Source organism: Suricata suricatta, chromosome 11, assembly GCF_006229205.1.
Source record: "Suricata suricatta isolate VVHF042 chromosome 11, meerkat_22Aug2017_6uvM2_HiC, whole genome shotgun sequence".
Classification (NCBI taxonomy): domain Eukaryota; kingdom Metazoa; phylum Chordata; class Mammalia; order Carnivora; family Herpestidae; genus Suricata; species Suricata suricatta.
Window position 1 is genome coordinate 68,056,804 of NC_043710.1, and position 26,476 is coordinate 68,083,279.

The 26,476-nt window shown below is 39.7% G+C and overlaps 1 protein-coding gene across 2 annotated transcripts in view; it reads right to left on the minus strand.

Annotated features, from left to right (window-relative positions):
* The window catches only part of CTSC (cathepsin C), a 35,108-nt gene extending 11,106 nt beyond the window's left edge, over positions 1 to 24,002 (minus strand). Inside the window, exons 1-4 of one of the 2 annotated variants that reach the window (XM_029956500.1) lie at positions 23,722 to 23,986; positions 21,746 to 21,891; positions 3,437 to 3,603; positions 1,259 to 1,414 (exon numbers count right to left, since the gene is read on the minus strand). In XM_029956500.1, coding sequence (XP_029812360.1) covers positions 1,259 to 1,414; positions 3,437 to 3,603; positions 21,746 to 21,891; positions 23,722 to 23,893 — 641 coding nt within the window. In that variant the 5' untranslated portion in view covers positions 23,894 to 23,986. Of the gene's footprint in view, positions 1 to 1,258; positions 1,415 to 3,436; positions 3,604 to 11,308; positions 13,617 to 15,647; positions 15,733 to 21,745; positions 21,892 to 23,721 lie in introns of those variants that run through there. The other variant, XM_029956501.1, reaches the window with a different exon arrangement.
* Between the last annotated feature and the right edge of the window lie 2,474 nt (positions 24,003 to 26,476).

The following is a 26,476-nucleotide window of genomic DNA, read 5'->3' on the forward strand; positions in this document are numbered from 1 at the left end:
CATGGCCTGGAGATGCCTTAGAATACACTCTGAGAAATACTGTAGGAGATTCTTTTAAGGAAGGCACAGGATTATGAGGGAATGCTATCAGCTGGATAGAAAAAAATCTCATTCCGGTGCCATAGTTGAAAAATGTCAGAGTATTAGGATTATTAGTCTGCAAATGAAAAAAATCAGAAATGCATTTTAGTTAACTAATTAGTAGCCTGTTCAACCAAAATTTGAAACAAAACTCTATAGAGATTATTAAGGAAGTACTCATTGTCGTCTCTGAAAACTGGAAAATGTTTCTATGTACCAAGGGAAAATTACCTACACAATTTATTGAATCCCATTGACTATTGGTTTCCATTTCTTTGCCCCTTGGTGAGATCAATTTCTCTTAAAACAAAAGACAGCGTCCCAGGAATAACCATGGCCATTTAACAAATGTTAAGGGACTATATATTCTGATAGATTCAGCTATAGCTTTGAGGAGATTTTTTAAAATTTACCAAAGTCTTAACATAAATTCAAAGTATTTTTGACCTAATTTCCTAACGTAAGAACTATGCCATGGGAAGTGCCACTCCTGGCTGAGGGAAGTAGAGGTACATTGATAAATAGGGAGCAATTTTCTTTTTGCTTGACTTGATAACAGAGAATGTTTTGAGATTTTTATAGTGACAAATGTGACAGTTCCTATAGGCAAGTTGAGGGGTATTTGAGGGAAAAAGAGTGGCATTAATGAAAGTAATTTGACAGCAAAGTTTTCAGTAACTGTGTCATAAAGTCTGAAAACAGCTCAGGATACTGAATATAGTCACGGTCAATTTTAGATGGCTTGGGTTAACCAGGTTAAGCTTATTTATTAGATAATAGGTAGTAACACAATCATAGTTGGATACAGGAAGATGAAACTGGCATTTTAAAGAATGTCTAAGAATGGGAACTGGGATGGAAAGAAACCAGAGATGAGACTAGAGAGACAGGAGGCGGGAGGCTGATCCATAATGCAGAGAGAAAGGACAAAACCCTACGGCGGCGGGTAGAAAATAGCCAGGGAACCATGGCAGCAGCAGATGCTGTGAAAGCAAAAGCCATAAACAGGACTTGGGGCACTAGGATGTACGTGAAAGGAGAGGGAGATGGTCAAAAAACAAGATACCGTTAAAAGCTGGAATGAGCAACAACATGGTGGGCAAACCAGGGAGAGCAGGTTACAGGGGAGGGTGTATTCAAATAGCTTCATTAGGGATAAAGAGATACGCTTTATTACCTTGGGATTCTCTGGCTGGGACCACCACCTCTCCGAATCATCTCTCTCAGGGTGAGAGTCTCATATTCCTTGTATGTGGTTGCAGTCCAAGACTTCTGAACGGAATTTATCGCTTTCACAAAATCATGGTTATATTGGTAGAGCCTATTAGAATAGCTGACAACAAAAATAAGATGGCCTCAGTTACCCTCTTTAGAGATGTAATTGGACTCCATTAAAGTAGGCGCCATTATACTCTGGGCCTGAGTGGAATAATATTTCAGGAAGGCAGTTTCTTTTTTTGCTTTTTTTGGTAATGCAACCGAACCACTTTATTCAAATCTTCAAAATAATCTTTATTTTACATTTTGAGTATAAAAATCAACAAGTTAAATGCACCACAGTGCCAAAAGAGTCATATTAATACTGAATTTCCATAATAGTCAATGATCACATGGACAGAACACAAAATTTGGATTAACTGAAATTATCAGATAAAATACAATTCAATTTCAGAAAACAAAAACCAAATTACTAGGATTCCTGAAATACTGAACCTTAGATTCACATCATTTTGTAGTGAGATATTCAGAGTATGAGCCTATTAACCCAGTCTAAGAATTTTTGAGAGCCATGAGTAACTGCATCAGACACTCTAACAATAAATGTAACTAATTTTTGATCTGAAAAATCCCCTTAATTTGGCTCTAACGTCATCAGACTTCTGAAATACATCCTCCCCCTCGCCCCTCATATTTTAAACAAACTGTTGTTTATAGCAGTTTGTGTTGATAGCTTTTGTTCAAACAGAGCCCAGTCTTTCTGGCACCAAAGCAAATTTGAGTTTGTTCACATATGAAGACAAGACTTACGAGGAGGGTCCAAAACCCACCCTTCACTTTTGCCTGAGGAGATGCACATGTATACCAAGAGCCTGGAATTGGACTATCTCCTATAAAAGTTACAAAGATGTATGTATAAGGATGTTTGATGAAACACTTTTATAATACTGATAGATCTGCAAATAACCTAAATAAATGTTCTGAAAGATAAAGGATTGGTTAAATAAATAATGGTACTTCACTGATGGTAAGTTTGTTCCCTAAAAATGTACAGAGGATTATTTAGTGTGTGAAAATTAAAGGAAATCTCACTAAAATGGAGTCTGGAGGTTTGACAAGAGGAGCTCTCATGCCCCACCCTCTTTATCAATTGCAAATCCAACAGGAAGATAAGGACCTTGCCTGGGGATACTACTTTACTATCCAGGCAGGAGGAAGAAAGGCTCACCTCCAACCTTGGCAACGGCCCAGCCAATGAGAGCGAGCCACAGCTCAGCCAATGAGAAGCCACTACACTTCCAACTCTCAGTTTACTCCATGGACTTTTTTTTTTTTGCTTATCATAACCTTCCCAGTCTTCTCCTTTCCTCTATCGAAGATCATGCTTCCCTTTTGTTCTGCACACTTGTGTGTGGTTTTTGCCATAGCTTACTTGTCCCAGATAGCAATCTCTGCTCTCCCCAAATAAAATCACCTTTTGTTGGTAAAATAACTGGCAGTGTTATTTTTAATGTTAACAAGTGATACAGAAGCATATTCACAGTGTATTTAAATAAAAAGTCAAGATATCAAAGAAGTTTATATAGCATCAACCAATTTTGGTGAAAATATACTTATATTATAAATACACTTTTAAAATTCCAAGGATGACTCAGTCAGTCAAGTATCTGGCTCTTGACTTTGGGTCAGGTCATGATCTCATGTTTTTTGGGCTACAGAGCCTTCTTGAGATTCCCTCTCTCCTACTCCTTCTTGGTTTCTCATAAATAAATATTTAAAAAATTTTTAAATTTATGTTCAATTACTATCACCTATTATTTGTTGCAGCATAAACATGTGTGTCCAAGTGTTAGGCAACATCTTATCACATGGCAATGACAAAATGCTTTTTCTTTATTTGCTACTGCAATTCTATGGTCCTTCATACCAATTTTTTTCATTACTCTTGAAAAAAATATTTTCTTCTCTCCGTTCAATTATTCAACACATTTTTCCATTAGGTTTTATATAATATGGCCTATGTTTCTAGGTCAAATTGTATGTAATCAAAATAAAATTTTCCTAGAATTAATACAGCTGCATCCTTCTACATACTATAAAACAAAACTACATGTATTTTTCCCTTGTAAGAACTCACTTTTCTGGGAGACTCTCAAGGTGTGCTGTGTTCACATTCATGTTCTCAGAGGTACCTCCCACCTTGGTTCCGGTGAAGCAAGCCCAGTTCCGGCCCAGCACGTCGTGCACCCATCCGGGCATGGTCTCGTGGCAATAGCTGGTCACCCTGCCACACTCTTCTTCATACTGCGACCGAGTAAGGGAAGCAAACATCAAGTCAATGAATCTGTGCTGTCAGGTCCCTTTCCCGGCTCCCATTCACAGTCAAGATGCTCTTTGTTTCATTTCATCTTGGGAACCAGCCTCTGCCAACCAAAAGAAAAAAGTCACCCTGAGAGGTTACATTCTGGGAATTGCTCTATAAAAGGAGGAGAAATAAACTTTTCTATGACTGCAGGCAACACAGACTGCCAAACAAAATTTACATAACAAAACACTTCTGGGAATGAAAAGCAGGGCAAAAAACTAACATTTTTGAGCATCTGCCCCATGGCAGGCATTTTACAGTTTCCTCATGTAGTCCTCACTAAGCCTATGGGGAGAGGCTTCAATAAGCCCATTTTACCAGCAAGTGTTGGCTCAGCTCAGAGAGGATAAGTGGCTCCTAAGGTAACACAGCAGTTAGGTGGCAGAAACAAAATTCTGCTCAATCTGTCAGACTATACTTTTCTACGCAAAGAAGATGTACTCCAGCAAACTATAAAAATAAGGGATGGGGGCGCCTGGGTGGCTCAGTCGGTTAAGCATCCGGCTTTGGCTCAGGTCATGATCTCACGCTTCGTGGGTTTGAGCCCCACGTCGGGCTCTGTGCTGACAGCTTGCTCAGAGCCTGGAGCCTGTTTCTGATTCCGTGTCACCCTCTCTCTCTTACCCTCCCCTGCTGACGTTGTCTCTCTCTGTCTCTCAAAAAATAAATTAAAAAATAAAAATAAAAATAAGGGATGAAAAATTTCCATAGAACAAAACAAAATCCTTTTTTCTGTCAACCTCACAGTTTATTAGGATAATCTGATTATCAGGAAAAGAAAAGTAACCTGATTATTAAATAGTCTCTCCATTATATTTCATTAATTTGGCCCTTTGTCCTATTCCAATGTTAAAACTGAATACCTACAAAATGATAGACCTAGGATTTGAACTCCAATACTTAGGTTCCTGAGTTTACAAACCCTCATGTTAGAACACCTCCACACGGAGGAGGAGAGCCCAGAGTGTGAGAGGAAGAAAGGAAAAATTCATGCTAAATTTCAGTGAGGAGGGACTTGGGCACAATTTCAGGCACTGACTTAATGGAAGAAAAGCCCAGCGGCATTCAGACATATAAACAAACTGCCAGCAGTCAGCTGAATTGCAACACTTTTCTTTCCAAAAGTACACAGTAGGTTATTTTTGACTCATAGGTTGTAGTTTGCCAACTCCTAACTAATATAACAGGAGTTAGTTTACCTGTGTGTAGAGGTTGGCAAACTTCTTTTATTAAAGCCAGAAAAACAATATTTGAAGGCTTGCTATAATAACTATAAGACCTCTGTTAAAACCACTCAACTCTGCCACTGCAATACAAAAGATTATAGGAAATACAGCCATGAATGAACTGTGTGCCAATAGAACTTTATTTACAAAACCAGGCCCGAGGTTTGCAACCCAAGAGTTTAGAGGAATGTACGGTCTAAACTATACCTAACGGTAAAATTACCTCATTGCATGTGACTCTCTCTGAATTCATATCATATTTAGTAATAGAGTTAGAATTTGGACTTAGAATCCAAAACAGCTAGAGGTGAATCTTGGGGTTCACCAGCCACTAAGCTCTACAGCACAGGATAAGTGAGTATGGACTACTCAGGTAGATTCATACTCTGCAGCCATATTGGTGGTTCATGATATTGTGAAACCTGTCTATCTTCAGCTGGCTCAGTACATCTTCACTTGCATAGGAGTTCAGCTTACTGTGCCTCATGTCCCTGCTAAAGCCCTAACTCAAGATGAGGAACACTGAAACAGAGGCCCAAGGATATGATCAAGCTGCAACATTAGAGGGCATGCTGTGTAAAAAAGGTCAATAAAGTGTATATTTATTAAATCAAAACTACATGCAACTACTATTTTTATAGATCAAAAACACTCATATTGGTGTCTCTTGTGATGTCATCTCAACACCTTCGCATTCTTTTCAGTGTCTCTGTTGGACGCTGGTCAGACAGGCCAGGAGGGGCTAAGCCAAGGCTTCTCCCACGTCTGCAGTTTCAGAAAGCAGTCTGACAAGACTTTAAAGAGTTCTTGAAACGTACCTTGCAAACAGTATCAGATACACATAAATGAAAAAGATATACATACTACACATAAGAAGACACTCATTGCAACAGAAAAGTTAAAAAAACAAAACCAACGACAGTATCCTACATATTCAGGTACAAACATAAAGGAGTATTATATAGCATTTTAAATGATAGATGTGAGTTCTATAGGAGAGAAGGCTGCCTGCTTCTATGAATGTAGTTTTATTGAACACGGCCAGGCCCACTGGGCACATACGGTCTCCGGCTGCCTCCATGCTACAGCCACAGAACGGAGGAGCTGCCTTAGAATACCTACGGCCCACAAAGCCAGAAACGTTTACTATCTGACCTTATAAGAAAAAGTTTATTGACTCCTGTAGAAAACCTATGTTAAAAAGAAAAAAAATTACAAGATAGTACTGAAGTTGAATACAAATTAATAAAATTTTTAAAATGGAAATAAATGGTGAAATGAGTCTGGGTAGAATCTTCTTGTTTATAAAAATGAAGACTGTTATATAAATTTTGTGAAACTAATCACTAAAAAATATTCTTGGGGTGGCTGGGGGCTCCATCAGTTAAGTGTCCGACTTTGGTTCAGGTCATGATCTCCTGGTTTGTGAGTTTGAGACCCATGGGGGGCTCTCTGCTGTCAACACACAGAACCTACTTCGGACCCTCTGTCCCCCCCGCCTCCCGCTCTGTTCCACCTCTACTTGTGCACATGCACTCACCACCTCTCTCAAAAATGAATCATTTAAAAAGTAGATTAAAAAAGTAAAAAGTAAAAAATATTTCCTAAGAATGAAACTCACAGCCTACAAAGTCCTAGAAGAGAATCCCTGTGAGAGACAGTCCAGGTGCTGTTAGATGCTGCTAACACTCACCTATTTCCGAATTATGATTACACTTCCTAAAAAAATAGTTATTTGTAGAACCTACTCTGCATTTTGCTATGTTCTTTCATTTATTTATCAAATATTTATTGGTCACCTATTGCTCAGGCATCAGTGCAAGGTACTAGGCATGCACACACAAATGTGCCGATGCAGCCCCAGCCCTGAAGAGGTTCACAATTCAATGAGATAAACAAATAATTCATTACGACATCATGTGGTTCAAGAAGCTAACCGTGCTGGAGAAGCCCGGGAAACTTCCCTATTTAGGCAGAAATTTAGAATACAGATGAAATAACTTTCCCCAAATACCAAAAGAGTTAGGGGCATTCAAGTGAGAACAACTGGGCCCCATGTTTTTCATCAATGTGGTTTTGCTCACCTGGTTGGCACAAGTGAGTCATAGTTACAAGCCTCATGTCTAACACGAAATAAACTTTCCCTGTGATGGCAAGGCTGGCTTGTTATTTTGAAAGAAGGGGGAAAGATTCACCAAAGCGTGACTGATTTTGCTGCAGTCTCTTACCACATTTGTTTAAGGACTCTATATTCTTTATCAACATTATAGAACTGCAGCACCTTAACATAAACCTATCAGTTCACACTTTATAAATTAATCTTACCGATCACTCATAAATCTTAGAAGTTCAAGGAAACATAGAGATAATATAGTCTCAGGGAACAACAACAAAAAAATAGACCTAGAAAGTGGTCCAACTAGAATTTACAAAACCAAGCGCTCCTAGAACCAAGGGTTCTTCCCAATACCACACACCACTTCATATACTCTGTCTTTCCACAAAGAGCTAGAGAAGTAAACATACTAGCCAACTGCCAAAACCAGAGAGGAGATACCGAGACACCTTGCAGAAAAGATTTAAATCCCAATTTTCAAGAGTTTCTATCTGTATCATTTGAGCCTCACAATGATTCCTTGGATAACAGACATTACTCTTCTGATTAAAAAAAAAAAAAATTAAGTGCTTTGGAAAGTAAATGAAGAAGAGAGAATTCAAACATGGGTTCACGAAGTTATAGGATCATTACTTTGTGCATTGTTTCCTTTAAAAAAAAAAACAAGTTGGAGAAGATTAACAGACTTTCATGAGTCAAGTCCAAATCGCTGTAAGGGCCCCTGACATTTTCTAGCAACCTTAATGGTCATTTTCTAATTCAATCTTTTTACCTATTTTGCCAAGGTTTTTTGATAGGGAGCATAGGTCAAAGACAGAGTCTTCAGGCTGGACTGCCTAGACTCTATCCAGCTCTGACACTTACTAGCTGCATGATCAGCAGTAAGCAGGTTACTTATCCTTTCTGAATCCTCATCTATAAGATCAGGATGATAATAGACTCTGCCTCATAGATTCTGTTTTACATATACTGACCCATTTCACTTTCACAGCAACTTATGAGGTTGTTCTCCCCTCAAAAAAAAGCACTGTGAGAATAGGATTTTTTTGTTTACTCAAGAAGTAGGAAATTGGCATTAGAAAGCAATTAGTTATGGATTGAGTCAATAAATGAATAAGAGAAAATAAAAACAAATGCCAACTCCTCTTTAGCAATAACACAAGAAACTCAGAAAAGATACAAAGTTTGAAATTAATCTTAAGTGCTATGCTTCTAAGATATCTGAGGCCCTGAAATTACCATATAAAATGGTTGTTTAATACCCTGTAATCTGCGCAGAATTCAGTAGAAGAGGCATTGAACATTCCAGAAGTTGACTACTCACTACCTTACAGCTTGAAAGGACCACACACTGTGCCTGTTATTTTCTTGATTTGAATGTTCTCACGGTATCAGTCATTTTTGCTGCTATTGTGAAATACTTCTTACGTGATTTCCGACATTATTGCCAATTAAGAAACTGAAGTTTTGGCCACGCTATCCAGCTTGAAATGTAGCCAAAAATATTTTTAAGGGTTCTCATTGATTTCATTTATGTAAACATCAGTGTCTGAATACTGTCTGGCACAGATGGGATAATTTAAGTTTCTGCTCATTTATGTCAATTTCAACAGATAATTTCATAAAATGTAAACAAATTCCCCACGCTAGCATTTAGGTTTAGAAAACTACTACTAGCTATCCATTTACTTCTTCAAAATTACCCTGGGTCACCAAACATTCTCAAACCCCTCTTCAAGTTCCCACTCATTTTATCAACTATCATTGTTTACCTAGTAATATTTAACCAATTTAAAGACAACAGGGTGGGATATTTTAGAACTTAAGTTATTTATCCTGGATCTCTTTCTCAAGTACTTTTTGACACTGAGGGGTTTAAAATCACCTTGTTCCACTGTTTCTATGATGAATAATATACTTGGCAAATATTTGAATACCTACTTTTATGTAATGCACTGGCTAACAGAAAAAGGCAGTCTAGTACAAAGGACTTTGCCCTTTAAAACTTGTTCTGCCACTGATAGTTTACATAACCTCAAGCAAACCACAACTAATTTCTTCACCTGATAGTGGGAATGACACATCACTGGATTCCTATGAAGGATAAAGAGAACACTTAAGTTTGAAGAGTTTAAAGTTAGGAACACGAAACCACCAAGAATATATGTATGATTATCTGTTACCACGGGGGGTTCAAAGTTGTTTTAAGACTTTGCCATCAAGAACTTAAGCACTAAGCTCAATCTGTCAACTGAACAGTTGATACTGGCTGTGAACCATCCAAAATGAGATGAAAAGATGATCCATTGGAATATTGGGAAAAATAGAAATTCTCTTTACATCTGTAATTATATATAAATAAAACTGAGAGCCAGCTTCCACTGTTCTTTAATATACAAAGCAACACTGATGCTGCTGCTCAGTTTTAAGGTCAGAAGCTCACCTGCCAGGCAGTGTGCTCCCCACGTGATGGTTAGGACACAGCATGTCCCTTTTACATGGACCTGCTTACCTTGATTTCTGTACCTATCTGATTTAATGAAGCTCATTCTCACAAACTGAACAAGTGACTTAAAATACTTGCAGAGACACCAGAATTTGCAAAAACTAATCAATATAAGCAGACATAAGAAAACAACAATGCTTATGTTTGCCCTTTTCCTGGGAGAAGTTGTCAGGCACATACAAACAGAAGGTTTTTAAATCACATGTTTTCCAATGGTTCCATCACAGCAGTGTTCAGTTTTTAATCTTAGTAATCAAGAAAACACGTTTCACTTAAAATGTATCTAGCTACACTTGTGGTGAGTGTGGCGTAATGCACAGAGCTGTCGCATTTGGTGCTGTCAGAACCCTGGATCAGCTCTACTTCTATTTAAAACAAGTTCCATTAAATTGCCACCACTCCAAATACTGAACAGCACTTCCAGACTTTACTAAACCTGTCCTACTTTCCTACTCTTCTTAATGAAATGGATCAAAACTACTAAAATCTTTTAAAGATTTTAATTAGAAAACTGCTTTCACATGTGAAAATTTTTCAGTAATGAAAATTATAAGTAACAGATTCTTATCATGATAATGAAGCATGCTTTTGTATTATTATCAAAGAATATCATCATGAAATACATTTTGGCAAAACCCATTTTTGTGACAGTGAGTCTAATATTTAATCACTTAAAATTACTTCATGTGTTTGAGAGTAAGCAGCAGTACCTGTGCATAACTTTTTAAATGTACCTTTGCACACTGTGGAATACATAACAAAAAATCTGGAGAACCAGGTCTTATCCATCAAGATCATTCAACATTTTGGGAAAAGACAGCTGGCGTGAAGTTGAATGACTTAATGGTAAAGCATATATGCAGAGCTATTACATTCCAGCAATACTGAGTAACAAAACATGTTTACTAGAGTTCGGCCCTGTTTCCTGTATGTAGATTAACTGCTTTCATTTGCAGTCAGGTCTGGAGTATGAGTAAAAGCATAACGAAAGAGAACAAGGTACATGTTTACTAAACTGATATTTTCCCCAAACTACTCCAGAGTACCACCTTTTCCCTCAGAAACAAACTTCCCTCTGTCAGTTTCTAGGATTAGCTCTAGCTTTCTACCTAACTAGATTTAACCATTTGTTTAAAAAGTTAAAATTCAATGAATTTTGAAACTGCCCAAAAATCATTATAGTGGTTGCAACCAAATCCCTTCCAGCATTTTACTGAAGTAAAGACCGTTAGATTTGCATGTGGAAATGAATTTATTTACTTCCAGTGTTTAAAAGACATCCAGGTTAAACCAAAATATAGGTCCTGGAATTAGTTAAAATAGAAACTTATCACTCAATCAAGTTGTGAAAATCTCTTGGCTCATTCCTCTCTTCCTTGTTCATAAATTCTTAAACTGGGAGGTTGGAAGAAATCTGAGAGTTCACCTTTGCTGGTAATCCACCCTTTGCTGGTGCCTCTCACTCTACCAAAATGGGGGAGGGAACAGGGCAGCCCACAGCGCTCTAGGTTGTACAGAATCTGCCATCTTAAAGCTATCTACCCTGACAGCTTAGTTTTTAGTAATTCTGAAAGTTAGAACTTCACTGTTTTTAACTTTGGGTCCTATTTTGGCTTTTCCAGTCTCATACAAAAATTAAAATGTAAATAAATGAGCAGAACAAAATCTCAAAGTCTCCACTGTTTTCTACTGTGTCATTCAACAAATATGGCCTGAGGATGCACTACAGACTTTAAGTACATAAAGGTAACAAGACACCCAGGAACACATCAATAAAACAAGACAATACAATGACATATTGTTCAATTTTCTTTCTTCTATGTTTATTGAAGGCCTATTATTTATCATGTATCAGATTATACATAGGGTATAAAACGGTTAGTAGTACAGAGTTGACCCCTGCCCTCAGAGTTTAAAGACCAAGGAAGACAAACAAGCAATCATGACAGAAAATACAAAGCAGTATAATTTTAGGGTACCTGCTAACACACATATCTGTACTTTTGTACCTACCAAGTCTTCTTTTCCATTAGCAAAACATTTAGACGTAAAGTTGCTCAGAGAAATAGAAAGACTTTTGTAGTGGTGGTTTTAAATTTTGTATTAAATACATTCTTATACACATCAGCTGCTTTGTCAGTATTTACATCCTGAAAATTAGTTTGAAAGTATGCAACTCTTTTAGAACCCTAGAAATAGGTAACTTGATATATATTTTTAGGACACAGAACCAGAAATATAAACATAGCATCATTCCTGATTTGTGCCTCTAGAATCCAAAAGAATCAAATCTTTGTAAAGTGGTATTAACTGTGAAACGTTTTTGAAAAGGTAAGAAAAGTTTCCAAACACTTATAAAGTACTATGTAATCAGGTTTTGAAGATACTCAGGGTGACATACAGCTTTTCACTCTGGTAGAAGACATACTATCAAATCACTCCATTACAGCAGTTAGTACAGAATTACCTGAGCAGGGGTAACTGCAAACACAATGTGAACCAAATAATGGCAGTTCTCCCACCAATGGAGACAGCAAGGGAAGGTCTCACAGAGGAGACATCAGGGTCCTGAGTAACGAATTGTCAGGTCCCAGAGGTAGGATGGAAAAAAGTATCCAGGTAGAAGTTGTCGGGTACATAGTCACTTCACCTTTTCAGAATAGCAGACTAGTGCCGCTCGGAGTTCACAAAAAGTTCTCTGAACCAATAAAATGATAAAAATCTGGTATCTAGAGATTATTTCATTCATGCAAAGATACAGGAGAAAAGCCCTCGCGGAAAATAGGGACTCGGTGTGGTTCCACATTTTCAGTTTACCAAGGCTGATATTCATCAATTCTGAACACAGGAGCAGAAAACTAGTCCATTGTTTAGTAGGTAAGAGCTAAAAGAGAGCAATCAGTGAGAACAACAGTGTAATTAAGAGAAGTCAACTAGGCACTGTTACTTAATTTGACAGTTTCAGAACCTTCCTTCCAATTTGGAAGAATACAAAAGGAAAGAAACTAAGTTTTCCTCTAGAATGAAAGGACCTCGGTTTAGGAAAGAAAGAGAATAGCCTAATTTGGTAAGGAAACCGGAAGTTGTAAACTGTTCAAAAGGAGCCAATGCAATGCCTATTTCATTCCATTAAACCAACATTCACAACGCTTATGAAGTGGGAGTCTCCAAAAATCCACTGAAATGTCACTTCTAGTACCATGATTTCTTTTACTCTTTAGCCCCAGGGAGGTCATTAGGCTTGAAAGACTAGCCCTTGTCATTTCACAATTAGATGCACTGACAGAGACTAATTTTTCCTATCTGTAAAGTGAAGCTAGTAATATCTACTTCATAAGATTCTTGTAAGGTAATATATGTCGAGTTCTTAGTACAAAACTGGCACCTAATAAAAAAAAAGGTATTAAATGTTTACAGACAAAAACAATGTATTAATCACCCTATCTTTCTGGCCAGCGTATTGCAGGCATATGATCTACAAAGATACCCTGCCTCATGTCAGAAAGCCCGTCCCCCCAAACACGGCCTCTGTAGAGCAATCTTTCCACCAATTAGATCTGTGCATCTCAAGATATCCTGAAGCATTGATTTCTCCTTACAACGGGTCCTGTGGTTCCTCAAGATACTTAAAAAAAGAAAGGCACACAAGAAGATAATTTATCTGGGAATAAAATTTGCACTGTGAACACAATACAACACAAAATTCAAATCCTAATGAGTTTGGAAAAAATCATTTCAGTAGAAGAATATTCAAAAGGGAAAATCTTGAGTTGCTTATTGTTCCTTGAAGGGTGAGGCCACCTAAGACTTCCAGATGTCTTTCTTTTTCCTGTGTAGTCTCTGGTTGTTCACATTTCAAAATGGCGGTTGCTGCTTTCCAAGGAAATGGTTCAGGAGGGCAGCTGCCTCGGAGGTAGGACACCAGGACTTCTCAGCATTTTACATGCACAGAAAGACTCCAGAAGGGGAATGTGGCTGCTAGAGGCCTCGGCTAGCTGTTAGAGGGAAGAAGGTCCACGGCTGCGTGCTGCTCTGCCTCTTAGCCCCAGTCTGGTTTTGGCTGTTGATTTAAAAGAGCCCCTCAACAGATGCTCTATTTAATAACTAAAAGACAATAAAAACTAGAGTTACAAGCCAACCAGGATCAGATTGTCTCTTAAGAATGTTTAATCATATTAATTTCTTTTCAGTAAAAAAAAAAAAACACAAAAAAAAACCCAAAAACAAAAACAAAAAAAAAAGTACTAGTATTTAAAAAGCTGGTAAATCTTTTATGCTATTTAAGACATTCACAAAAAGCTACCATTCTCCAAAGCTGAATGCTTAAGCAACATGTGTCATGCATGCAGCCAACCCGCTCAAGCACATGCAGATGCATTTGAAATTTACTACCACTGTATAAATCTAATTTTGAAATGTACTTAGAAGAAACAGGCCAATCTAGCAACCTCGATATGTTACCATGCATACCTTACAACACCTAAATGCAGGGTAATGCTACTTTGATCTGTATTTCCAGGTATTTATCCTTGTATTTATCCCATTTAATAGAGCAAATACTAGGAGGTGTATCTTTTAATACAGATATTCCTTAATTAGAAGGAAGAGTGAGAGTTTTAAGACAGAATTTGTCAACTGCATTCTGAGGATACCTTATTTTTTGTGAGGAAGAAATGGTGAACTTATTTTGGGCAAGTTTCCTATTATCTTCCTCCTAAGCTACTTCCACTATATGAAAGATCCTGAGAGGTTGTGAAAGAAGGGAAACTACTTAACACAATCTATGCTTATTCAACTACCAGAAATTCAGGAAAAAAAGAGCTTATTAATTTCACCTCTAATTTTCACTTTGAGCTGTTAATGGTGGCTGCCTGGAACAAACTCTAACGTTTAACAAGATGAAGTGACAGAACCGATGAGCAATGCCTCGCCAGTACATCTGTGGGCGGCTGTGGGTCTGTTAACAGTTTGGAAAATGCTGATGCAGGATAAGGCTCTGGAGGTTTCAACACTTGTCCCAGTTCCCTTTTTCATATCCCCTTTTTACTTAGGAGTTAAGTAAAGGAGGTAGGAAAAGGGAGAATAATATTGTATTAAAATGCAAGGAATGGTAGCGCCTGGCTGGCTCAGTCGGTAGAGCGTGCAACCCTTGATCTCAAGGTTGTGGGTTCAAGCCACATGTTGGGTGTAGAGATTAGTTAAAAATAAACTCTTTATAAAATGCAAGGAATGCTTAAGTCCCTAACTACTTTACTCTCTAACTACTCTTTTGCCATAAAAATTTTAAGACCTCTAAATTTTCGGATCCAGCAAGAGTAATCATTTGAACATCCTTTCGGGGAGCCTGTGGGGTTCAGTTTCCTGAGCATGTAATTCTTGATTTCGGCTCAGATCATGATCCCAGGGTTGTGGGATCAAGCCCCATGTCAAGCTTTGCAATAAGCATGGAGCCTGTTTGAGATTCTCTCTCACTTTCCCTTTGCCCCTCCCCTGCTCATGCTCACACCACACATGTGTGCACTCTAAAAAAAAATAAACATTCAAATTTTAAAAACACCTTTTCTCAGTGTGAGGAGTATGTCAAAAGTGAAAAAGACCCTCTTCTTCCTAGTCAGTCGTCTCTGTTCTGGGAAGGACTCGGTTTCAAAAGATGTCTCACAGGGATGAGGGCCAGGCAGAGGAATTTCTCTGGAAGAGCCACCCTCTCTACTAGAAGACAGACCTAACATGCCAGAGCCTCACCTGGTTCCCTCTGGAGTCTTCTTAGGAAAAATGTCAGCAACCTGAGGCAGCATAATGACGTCAAGTAAGTGAAATGACCCTGAGCTAACGTTCTCGTAAGTGGGTCTTTATCTTTTTGGGCTCATGTCTGCTTATGATTATCAGCCTCATACCTGCCACAGCCACCTCGATGCGTTGCAGACAGAATAACTAGTGAAAGATCACTCATAAAATAGTGCAGGCAGGTAAGACGTAGCAAAGCAAGCAGCAGGCTCAAGCAAGAAATGTATTAGAAAACCCTAACCTCTCCAGGCTCCATCTCCCTTTCCCAGATGAATAAATAGTAATTTGCATAAGCCACCAGGAAGGAGGGAAGCTGGCTCTTAGTAAATTAAAAATGTTATTGGAGCTCACCCAGTTTGTTCCTCAGATGTCTCAAATCATGTACCCTCACAGTTCCCAGCTGCATGAACAACTGACTGATAAAATCAGTGACATCCTATGAAGAGTTCACAATGGTAAACTAAGTCATTATGTTACAATTATGCATCACCATGAAAGAAAACAAAACGAGGCATGGATTGTTAAACTTCTTTCCCTAAACTGAAACGCTCCAGTAAATCTCAAGCTGTTAAAATTAAAAAAAAAAAAAAAAAAGAAACCATCTTTATCTTAGTATGCTGAATCTATACTAAAACAAGTAAATTACCCTAAAAACAAGTACTGTAAAATCTGAACTGTTAGATCTTAAAGATGAACCCAGAGGGGCACCTGTGGCTCAGTTGGTTAAGCGTCCGACATCGGCTTAGGTTGTGGTCTCAGTTTGTGGATCTGAGCCCTGCATCTGGCTCTGTGCTGACAGCTCAGAGCCTGGAGCCTGTCTTCAGATTCCGTGTCTCCCTCTCTCTCTGACCCTCCCCTGCTCATGCTGTCTCTCTCTCTCTCTCTCTCAAAAATAAACAATAAAAAACACTTTTTAAAAAAAATTTTTAAAAATGAACCCAGAAAGCACAGTGAAAAAAATTTTTACAAGATTCCCAAATCCTTAACTGTAGAAACATGATTGACATTTCTGGCTGATGTGACAAGCTTGAAATTTACAAGTCACTAATACACAAAATGAGCAAATAAAGTCCCTGGTATGGATTTCCCAACATACCACTCGTTTCAGTACCAACCTGCTTTAGAAATACCCACGGAAGGGGCACTTGGGTGGCTTAGCCGGTTGAGCATTGGACTCCTAGTTTTGGCTCAGGTCGTGATCTCACAGTTATGTGAGTTTGAGCTTCGCATCAAGCTCTACACTGATGGTGCAGATTCTGCTCAAGATTCTTTCTCTCTCTTTCTCTCTGCCCCTCCCCTGTGCTCTCTCAAAATAAATAAACTTAAAAAAAAAAAAAAAAGAAAGAACCATGGAAGAGTTTTTTAGCTTCAATTCTACCAAGACTAGTGGGCCCCAAACAAAAACTCATAGATCAATAAGGTTTGCTTAACAGTCATAAAACAAAATTTTCAGTCATAAGACTAGTTTCTCTTCAACACATTTCTCCAGCCCTTGAGTGGCTTAATCTTCAAAATGAAGTCTGAGTTCCTGCTCTACTGTTCCTTTTTAGACTCAGAGAGAGTGAAATGGGAAGCAGGAAAAGTTTAGAAAGCCTATTTAACTTGAGGATATTCTTTGGAACTTAGTTTCTTTCACATGACTTACTTCCTCTGTGCGATTAGAGAAGATGCTGTACAGAGGAGCTTCACACGTGCTCATCATAAAAAATAAAGTACATAAAAGCATAAAAAAACCATTTATCCACCCAACACAAAGTAAGCCATAATTAAACATCCTGTTTTGTTATATTCTGTTTTAATATATGATGTTGGCTGCTTTTAGGGCACCTGGGTGGCTCAGTCGGTTGAGCATCAGACTCTTGATTTTGGCTCAGGTCATAACCCCAGGGTCATGAGATCGAGCCCCACATCATGCTCTGCACTGAGCATGGGGCAGAGACTACTTAAGATACTCTCTCTCTCTCTGTGTCTCTCTGACTCTCCCTCCCTTCTCACCCTCCTTCAAATTAAAAAAAAAAAAAGAAGAAGAAGTTGGCCGCTTTTAATCTTCATGTACTTTCAAGGGATACAAACTGTTGGGTATACCAATTATAACCAAATGGTAATGCTATTAAATTTGATACCTCTTAGAAACTAGCCTGCAGATAGTCCTGTCATCTACTTTGGCCAGAACACTGCTTTTTTTTTTTAAGTAAATATGAATGTCTCTAAGAAAGTTTCCATTTAGCCACTGATCTAATTACTCCTTACTGTTGTACATTAGGGTCATTTCAAATTGTTAGGTATCTGCCTGGGTGGGCTCTAAATCTATCTGACTTTTTTAACTCTCTATAAAATTTCAGATAATTGAATGTATGGAGGGAGTGGAGTAGAAAAATGTACCTTTTAAGAATATATACCTAGTGCTTCCTACCAAACTCAAACTATCCAGGAACTTTCTGTGTCAATATTTCTTTCTTTCTAAGCTTTTATCTAGCTTGAAGTCATAGTCAACAACAGATTATCCCCACTTCGCTCTCAATTTCTCAAGCAGTTAAAACCAAGAGAAAAAAAGAGCTTACAATCCTCAGATTATGAAAAATGCCACCTTCCAGGTGAGGCTTGAGAACTAAATAGAGCACATTCCTAGCAACAGTAGGGTATCACGATTGCTTCAAAGTTGGAATGCAGGGAGACTGATGTGGCAGCTGTCTGCTCTACTGGGCTGCGGGATAACCTGGAGGAAATGTGGAACGGAGCTAACAGAACACATGTGTCACATGCTCAACAAACGCTAGCAGCAACAATAAGAAACAATTTAATGCAAATATGCAATCCAATGAAGGTTTATCTGAAAAGAACAAAAGGAAACAAGCGGTAGGGTCTGATATGAGTCAATGGAGAGATCTGGAAATCCAACTGATTTGTAGACTAAGAATGTCTGAAGATAGTAGATATTCATGGCAAAAATGTCAGATATTTCTTTAAAGGTGGTAGGCTGAGTGCACTATGTTGTAGTTTACATGAGACATTTTAAATAACAAATACTGCTTGCATCTTGATAAATCTTCCTTTTTAAAATTAAATTAATTTTCATTTAAAAGATATTTTCTACGTCTGCAGATAAAAGTCACAGAACTTAGCTCATTTAAACAGGTTTGTGGCTGGGGCACCTGGGTGGCTCAGTTGGCTAAGTAGCTGACTCCTGATTTGGGCTCAGGTCATAATCTCATGGTTTCTGGCATCAAGCCCCATATAGGGCTCTGTGCTTAGGCAGAGCCTGCTTGAGATTCTCTCTCTCTCTGCCCTTTCCTTGCTCATGCACACTTGCTCTCTCCCTCTCAAAATAAACTTAAAAAAAAAAAGAAAGAAGTCTTATTTAAAAAAAAAAAAAAGAGGTTTGTGTTTTTCTTGAGTTAGACACCTAATTTGGTACCTCTGCAGAAAATGCCCTAATGCTTATGGTAAAATCTAGCAAGATTTCTGTGTTAGCGAGTATTACCAAAAACATTTGCCTTTTCTATTATGCAAAGTAGATTCCGCTCTATCATTTTTCTTAAATTTAAAACTCAGCTCCCTATTACTCTATCACTTGGATTTCCTAAAAGAACATAGATTCTTTCACACTGCAAAACAGATTCATCTAGAACTTGATTAGGTTAGGAGAGATTTTAAAGCCAAGTATCTTATGTATATTCTACTCTGCTTATTAAGATTATGATCCTATCATAAGGGTTAACTATTTACCAGCCAGAGTGACTGAATCCTCAGAAGGAAAACACACCCCTGATAATGGTTGTTTCAAAAGGCAATTCAAAAAATATCCTGAAATCAGTTAATGGAAGAACACTTCCTATTTTTATTCCTAATCAGAGAATGTCATCCAGAAGCCTAAGGGGTCTACCCAACAACAATGTTCATATTGATTCCTCCCACTTGTGGTTGAGTACACTTAAAAACCTTATTTGACTTTATAAAGTGGCTCTCTACTGACCTATGACTTAACAAACAATCTGAGGTTATGGAAAAATACCAAATCTGTTTACACTGCTATTTCAACAGAAATACAAAAAGGCATTCTGATTCCTCCTCCAACCACCAGCTGTCCCCTCTGGACCTACCAGCTTTGGACTCTCATTTAAGCTGAGAGCAGACAAACTGATGGAAAATATTAATAGAGGGAAACTGCCCAGATCTCTTTCCAGTTATGTCTCAGGCAATTAAATGTTGACTTCAGAAGTTTGCCCAACAGTTTCTCCCATTCTATAGAAGAGAAGAATGAAAATTTTTCTAAGCCAAAGGGGTAAAACTATTTTATTTACTCATCTATTTATATATAAACCTCCCCATACTTGGACCTTCTATTTCTCAAGTGGATTCCACTTCATGGATTCATTTTCAATTTTTAAACAAATTATCAACTAAGTGTCTATTATGTATCAGGCAAAAAAGGCCAAGGGGGAGGAAGGTAGAATACATAGTTAACAACCAGCTTGAATAGGTTTTTCCTTGTATATCAATTCCATAGGCAAATGGTTCTCAACTTGAAGGCAAAGCACTTTTGAAGGGCGATAGCAGGTCTGTTTGCAGACAAGAAGTCTGCAAAGCCCTAGGCTCATCAATAAGCAGACCAAGAATTATATTCACAATGATTTATACTTACCCCTATGTATCACAATTTTAAAACCTCATATAGATACTATTGGTTTCTTATCCAGCGGTGATATTAAAACATTTCATAAATGATCAAGGACGGGCTCCAACTACTAAAATGAACAGCTGGCTCTCAACTGCCATAAAGGATAGATCAGTCGCCACGGAACATCAGACCAGCTAACACAGGCAAGGGGGGGAATTTTTTTCCTCTTGATCTCTCTTCCCTTTTTTTACATTAAAGAGGAATTCTCATGGTTAACAACAACATCTTGTTATTCTAAGAAATATACTTGGCTCAGATGTCGGACCATATCCCAGTGATTAAATCACAAGTCACGTGAGACAAATCACAGTAAATGCAGGTTACTCTCTTGTCAGTCCTTTGTCTTTCATCATCCTTAACAGATTCATTCCCCACTTTCCCACAGATCCCTGTAATGGGTGAACTGTTACCAGATGTTCTGAAAGTTATAAACCCTACTCCATGAAAAAGTTCGTCTTTGTTTGTACTCTATTTATAGTGAGAAACTGCGAGTCTCAGGCTTGTGTCCTTGATTCACCCACAGCAGTTAATACTCTGCCAACCAGAAAAGTTCCAACTTGAGAAGGCTATCTGGGATGGACTGCAATCTGTGCTAAATAAGCTATTTACTCTAGCATATGTGTGCAACCGAAAGCAAGGTGTTAGAAAAGAAGAACGAACAATTCTTCTTCCCCAATGAAAGAACACACTGGCTGAACTGGCAGAGCTACCTTTTACTTTGGCCCAAGGCGTAACTCACGCTCTCCGTCTCTTTGTCTCAGCTCACTAAATAAGGAATTATTCATATTAATACATTTAGTACATTATAACACATATGGTCCTTGACTTTACAATGGTCCAACTTACCATCTTTGGTAAGCTAGACACATATGCATGGTATAAAAGCTATACCCATTCAGTAGAAACCTGACTTTGAATTCTGATCTTTTCCTATGCTAGCACTATGCAATAGAAAACTCTTTTGTGATGCTGAGCAGTAGCAGTCAGCCCCTTGATCACAAGGGTACACAAGTGATACACTTACAACCATTCTGTTTCTTACTTTTAGTACACTATTCAATTAATTCAATGAAATATTCAACACACTATAAAATAGACTGTGCTAGATTATTTTGCCCAACTATAGGCTAATTTAGGTGTTCTTAGCATGTTCAAGGTAGGGCAGGCTAATCTAAGATGTCTGGTAGGTGTTAGATGCATTTTCCATTTATGATGGGTTCACTGGGACGTAATCAATCCATCATTAAGTTGAGGAATGTGTCATCAGTTCTTCAGATAGGATAGGATAATAACTCCCAAGAAAAAGAAATGTATAATACCTATATCTTTCCTACACATTCAGTATAGAGCCAAGTCACTAAGGCAACATTTAAAAATAAAGGTGTAGTAATAAAGAAAATAAATTAAGAATTTAGTCATACTTACCGAAATGTAAATTTCAATAAAGATGTTTCTCACTTTTAGTACACTATTCAATTAATTCAATGAAATATTCAACACACTATAAAATAGACTGTGCTAGATTATTTTGCCCAACTATAGGCTAATTTAGGTGTTCTTAGGTGTACATATTCAAATATAGATCATTTTTTAACTTAATAAATTCACAATTTTCAGTAAAGTGGCAAAATTACACCATCTAGTATCTCTTGGGGAAAACGGTGTTAATTCTGGTTACCTTCTTAATCTAAAATTGAAATTCTGTGAGTCTGATTAGAAGCTTCAGATATCAAATCACTGAAAATACAAATGCATTCCCAACAAAACTAACCTTAAAGAAGGCAAACCACTTGTAGTCTTTCAACACAATCTCAAAGCCTTGATTGTAAATGATGGTGAAGTGGCCAGCATTGCCAAAATCATCATATGCGGTATCCAACTTCTTAAGGTGCACCACTACTTTTTTTTCTGGTGGGCCTAAAAAAAACAATGCACAACAAAGGAAACTTATTTGTACTTCAAATGGCAGGAAAATCTCTAGCATTTCCATTATTTTGAAGCTGCTTTCCTTTCATGCCACTGGATTTGGACCAGTTTGGTTTGTGAAGATATCAGAGTCTCCACCCTGTACACTCCCACAGCGTTTTTGGCAAACCTGTGAAGTGCAGGCTCAAAAGAAAGAAATATGTCCCATGGCCCAGCAGGCAGAGAGATTCCAAAAAATAGAGCCCTACCTTCCCAGCGCATCCAAACACTGAAGAAAAGGAGGAATAAAGGAAGTTCAAAATGACAGGCACAAATGGATAGAACACAAAATAGTGGTTAAAAAATGAAAAACGTGAAATATAAAAAGATCTGCTGTCATATCACAAGGACGAAGGAAATTATTTTTTCAGAGAAGAAATGGAGTATCTTTGTCCTCAGTGGCTCTAACAGCTCAGAACCTCGTAATCTGAATCCTTCCACGCTATTCAGCAAACTCAAGGTTTCTGTCCTATAAAGCTAGTTTGTGCGAATAGGAACTACACTTCCATCCTTCAGAAGATAAGGGCTCAGATCTATGCATGTGTTTACTAGATTAAAGTCAAAGGCATGATTTACAGGCAGAGGCTGCATGAAAGGGTTCTGCCTGCGTCTATCTGGAGGTTTCACACCTTACACAGTTTTTCCAGGTTTCAGAGAAATACTCTGACAGAGGAGACCGCCTGTGACAGAACAGCGCAAATCCTGTTCTCCTTCTGCTTCGGACCTTCAAATTCAACTTTTAAAACAGAGGGCGGTTATAATCCCTACAATTACAAAATGCCACACAGTCATCTGGAGTTGGGACAGTTGGATAGGTCTGTGAGCAACAAATGACCTGGCACTCTTTGGGCTGCTGACAAGGAAATTGCGGCAGGGAGCTTCACTCACTCTGCACACGCCACAGGGCGGCAAGGGTTGGACTAGAACAAGAGTGTCTCTTTTGACCAGAGATTGTGTTTCTTCTTCTCTCTTCACTAAATTCTTCGTCCTCAGGACAGCTATGTTCTCTGAGGGGTACGGGATATCCCAGTGTGTGTGCTAACACCAGACAGTTTTTGAGAGCCTTCCATAAGCCAGGCTTTGCTTGGCTCTGGGCATTCCCAAATAGAACTACTAACTAAAAAGTTACTTCCAAAAGAAGAAGAAAGAAGGAGAGGAGAGGAGGAGGAAAAGAAAGAAGAAGAAAGTAAGGTAAAGAAAGAATGGGGGAGGGGGTGTACTTTATCTATCTCCTGGCAATACACGAAAACAGTGCGGAGCCATCCCCAAAGTTTCCTCGGACTAGTAGCATCAACACACGTGTAAGTCAAAAACGCTGGGCAAAAAGGCTCTTTCCCACAAGCTAACAAAAGGCAAAAACGTTTTTTGCTATTTTCTCCAGTGTTCAAGCTTATTTTTCATAGGTACACTTTTTTTAAAATATGCAGATTGGACAGGGAGATCCGAAAATTGCACGGTCTCCACTCTCTTCCAAACCAAATAAACCAAAAACCAAAACCTAAAGAGGGAGGAAAAGTTCTCGAAAAAGTGTTTGGGCCCCGGGAATAACTAAGTAAACGTGCAATTAGAAGTTCTCAGCTGCTCAGCTAGGGATTCTCGGTCGTGGAGCGGGAAAGGGCACCCCAAAGGGCCAGCAGTCCACCGCGGCTTCCCACTGGCCCCGGCCTCGGGTCTCGGTGGCGGGTGGCAGCGCTCCGCGTGGGCAGAGAGCTCGGGGACGGAAAGGAAGGAGTCCCGGACCGAAGCAGGAAGGGGGAGACGCCGGGGGGGCCGGCGGCTTACCCATAACCGAGCAGTTGACGTCGCGCTGAGAAACCACGGGGCCCACCTGGAAGACCCAGGTCCCCAGCAGCTCAGGGTAGGTGCAGTTGGCAGGGGTGTCGCAGTGCGCTGGGCCAGCGCGGGCGAAGAGCAGCAGGAGGGAGGCGAGCAGCGAGTGGAGCCTGGGACCCATGCTTGCGGGGCCCCAGAGGGGAGGAGGAGGGCGAAGTCGTCGCCGGAGAGCAGAGGACTGAGAGCCCGGCGAAGTGCACAGCGCGCTCCTTAAAATAGCCGGAGCTGCCGGAAACCGGCGGCCAGCAAGGGGCAGGGGCGGGGTCTGGGGCCCCAGGGGCGGGGTCTGGGGCCCCAGGGGCGGGGGGGAGGGGCGCTCTGGAGAGGTCCCGCCTGGCAGGTACCCGCTCCCGGGTGCGCGCTGCTGGGCCTCTGGCTGCAGCTCCTCCTGACCCCTGAGAGTACCTGCGGGGTTAAACAGGATTTAGGAGCCAGTGACTTTGTTCCAGGAGAAGTAACCGGGGTGCGGGGGTCGAGGTGGGGAGGCAGCGCCCAAAGATCAGAAAGAGAAGAAGACATAGAAGGGAGGTGAGGGGTGGGGCGTGGGAAAGACCGAAAGTGTGAAAAACGCCCAAAGAGGAAGCCATCTAACAAGTGGAGTTTTCTTTTATGACCTCTACTTCCAACTCACCAGCTGAGTTACTTTGTACCCCTCGGAAAAATTTTACTTGCTTCCCCCAGCCAGCCCATCTGAGAACTGCTCTTCCTTCCATTTTCCAAAACTTTCACAGCAGTTGTTTGCTTGGTTTTGTTTGGTTTCCTGTTAATGTTGTTTACTTATTATCCACAAGAGAGGATTGAGTTGTAGTGCAAACTTGCTGTTCTTTGCGTGTTCGTTGTCTCTCCCTCCCCCTGCAAACTTTATAGGATTAGTTAACACGTGTACTCTTCACACATGCACAAAAGCTGTCAGAGATTATATAGCTCAGCGTCTTCTCCTTTTACCGATGAAAAGCAGGAGGCACAGAGAGAGGAAGTGACTGCCCAGAGTGAGGAAGGAAGCTGGTGGGAGAAAGCTGGTCTTATGAGCAGGTCCAGTGTGCCAGTCTGACTGCCAATAATGACTAGGTAACACTGTTTCCAAGTGCCTCTTTGCTTAGTTTAAATATCACCCTTTCCTGGGAGCACCCTTCTGACTTTCCTGGCTGTTGGTAGAAGTTGGGGCTGCTCTTGTGCACAAAGCCGGTTAGGTGTCGGGCATTATGTCAGCATCAAGGGCAAGTGATGAACAAGACAGACTTTGATGTGTCCCTGCCCTGTAAGGCACATGCATTTTGCCCTCATCACACTGGTTACAAATAAATATACACATTATTCACCTTTGTATCCCTAGATTATGATTTAAAAACACTCAGAAATTGGGGCTCCTGGGTGGCATCCCAGTCTTGATTTTGGCTCAGGTCATGGATTTCAATCAGGTTCCTGGATCCAGCCCTAAATCAGACTCCATGCTGACAGCACAGAACCTGCTTGGGATTCTCAATCTCCCTCTGCCCCTCCCCTACTAGTGTATGCTCCCCCTCCCCCCAAAACACACACTTACTCACTCAGAAATTGTCCTGGGGTGTTAAAATAAATGCATAATAACTGAGAGAGTTTAGAGCAAGTCTCCAAAATGTGCCACTGAGGCAATGTGGACTATTTTGAGCTAAAGGCCATCAAGACACTGCCAAGTCAAGAGAAACTTTTAGGGGGCCTGGGTGCCTCAGTGGGTTGAATGTCTGACTTTGGCTCAGGTCATGATCTCACATTTCGAGCCCTATAGCGGGCTCTGTGCTGACAGCTCAGAGCGTCCAGCCTGCTTCAGATTCTGTGTCTCCCTTTCCCTTTGCCCCTCCCTTCTCATGCTCTGTTTCTGTCTCTCAAGAAATAAAATAAAAGAAAATAAACATTAAAAAATATTTTTTAAGAAAAAAGAAACTTTTTATCCCTCAATTACCTAGAAACTTCTAATTGGGGATCTTTCCCAGAATTAGAGTTATTACCAGAGATGCACTTTATCTGACTGACCTATCTGCATGGTAGGGCAAACATCTAATTACTAAATATCTGCTCTTCTTATTGCCCTGTGAATTGTCCCCTTTTCCTTTGAGGAGCCAGGCCCTTAGCCCATTTCTCAACTCAGGATGGCGTACATACCTCATTTTACCTTTCTGGCTCTGAACTTATCATTATATATGGTGTTCCTGTACATACAAAATCACGTTTTAGTTCCCCCTATTAATCTGTTTCATGTCAATTTAATTCTTAGGCCAGCCAGGAGAACTTCTGAAGGGTAGAGGAAAATTTTTTTTTCTCTCCCCTATATAACCTTATCTTGGTTTTGAAGCCTGAGAGCCAATTTCAGTTTGGCAAGAGGAAATGCTCTTGAAAGCTCAGAAGTGAATATGGTCTCTAATGTAGGCAAAAACCGCAAAGGCAAGGGTGTGGCCTTTTAGATTTCATAGCCCTATGCTTGAGATTAAAAGTTGACATCATGTAATTACACTACCACACTTAAAGATACACTCAGGGGTGCCTGGGTGGCTCAGTTGGTTAAGACTCCGACTTAGGCTCAGGTCAGATCTCACATTCGTGGGTTCAAGCCCCGGGTCAGGCTCTGTGCTGCCAGCTAGCTCAGAGCCTGGAGCCTGCTTCTGGTTCTGTGTCTCCTTCTCTCTCTGCCCCTCCCTCTCTCATGCTCTGTCTCTCTCTGTATCAAAAA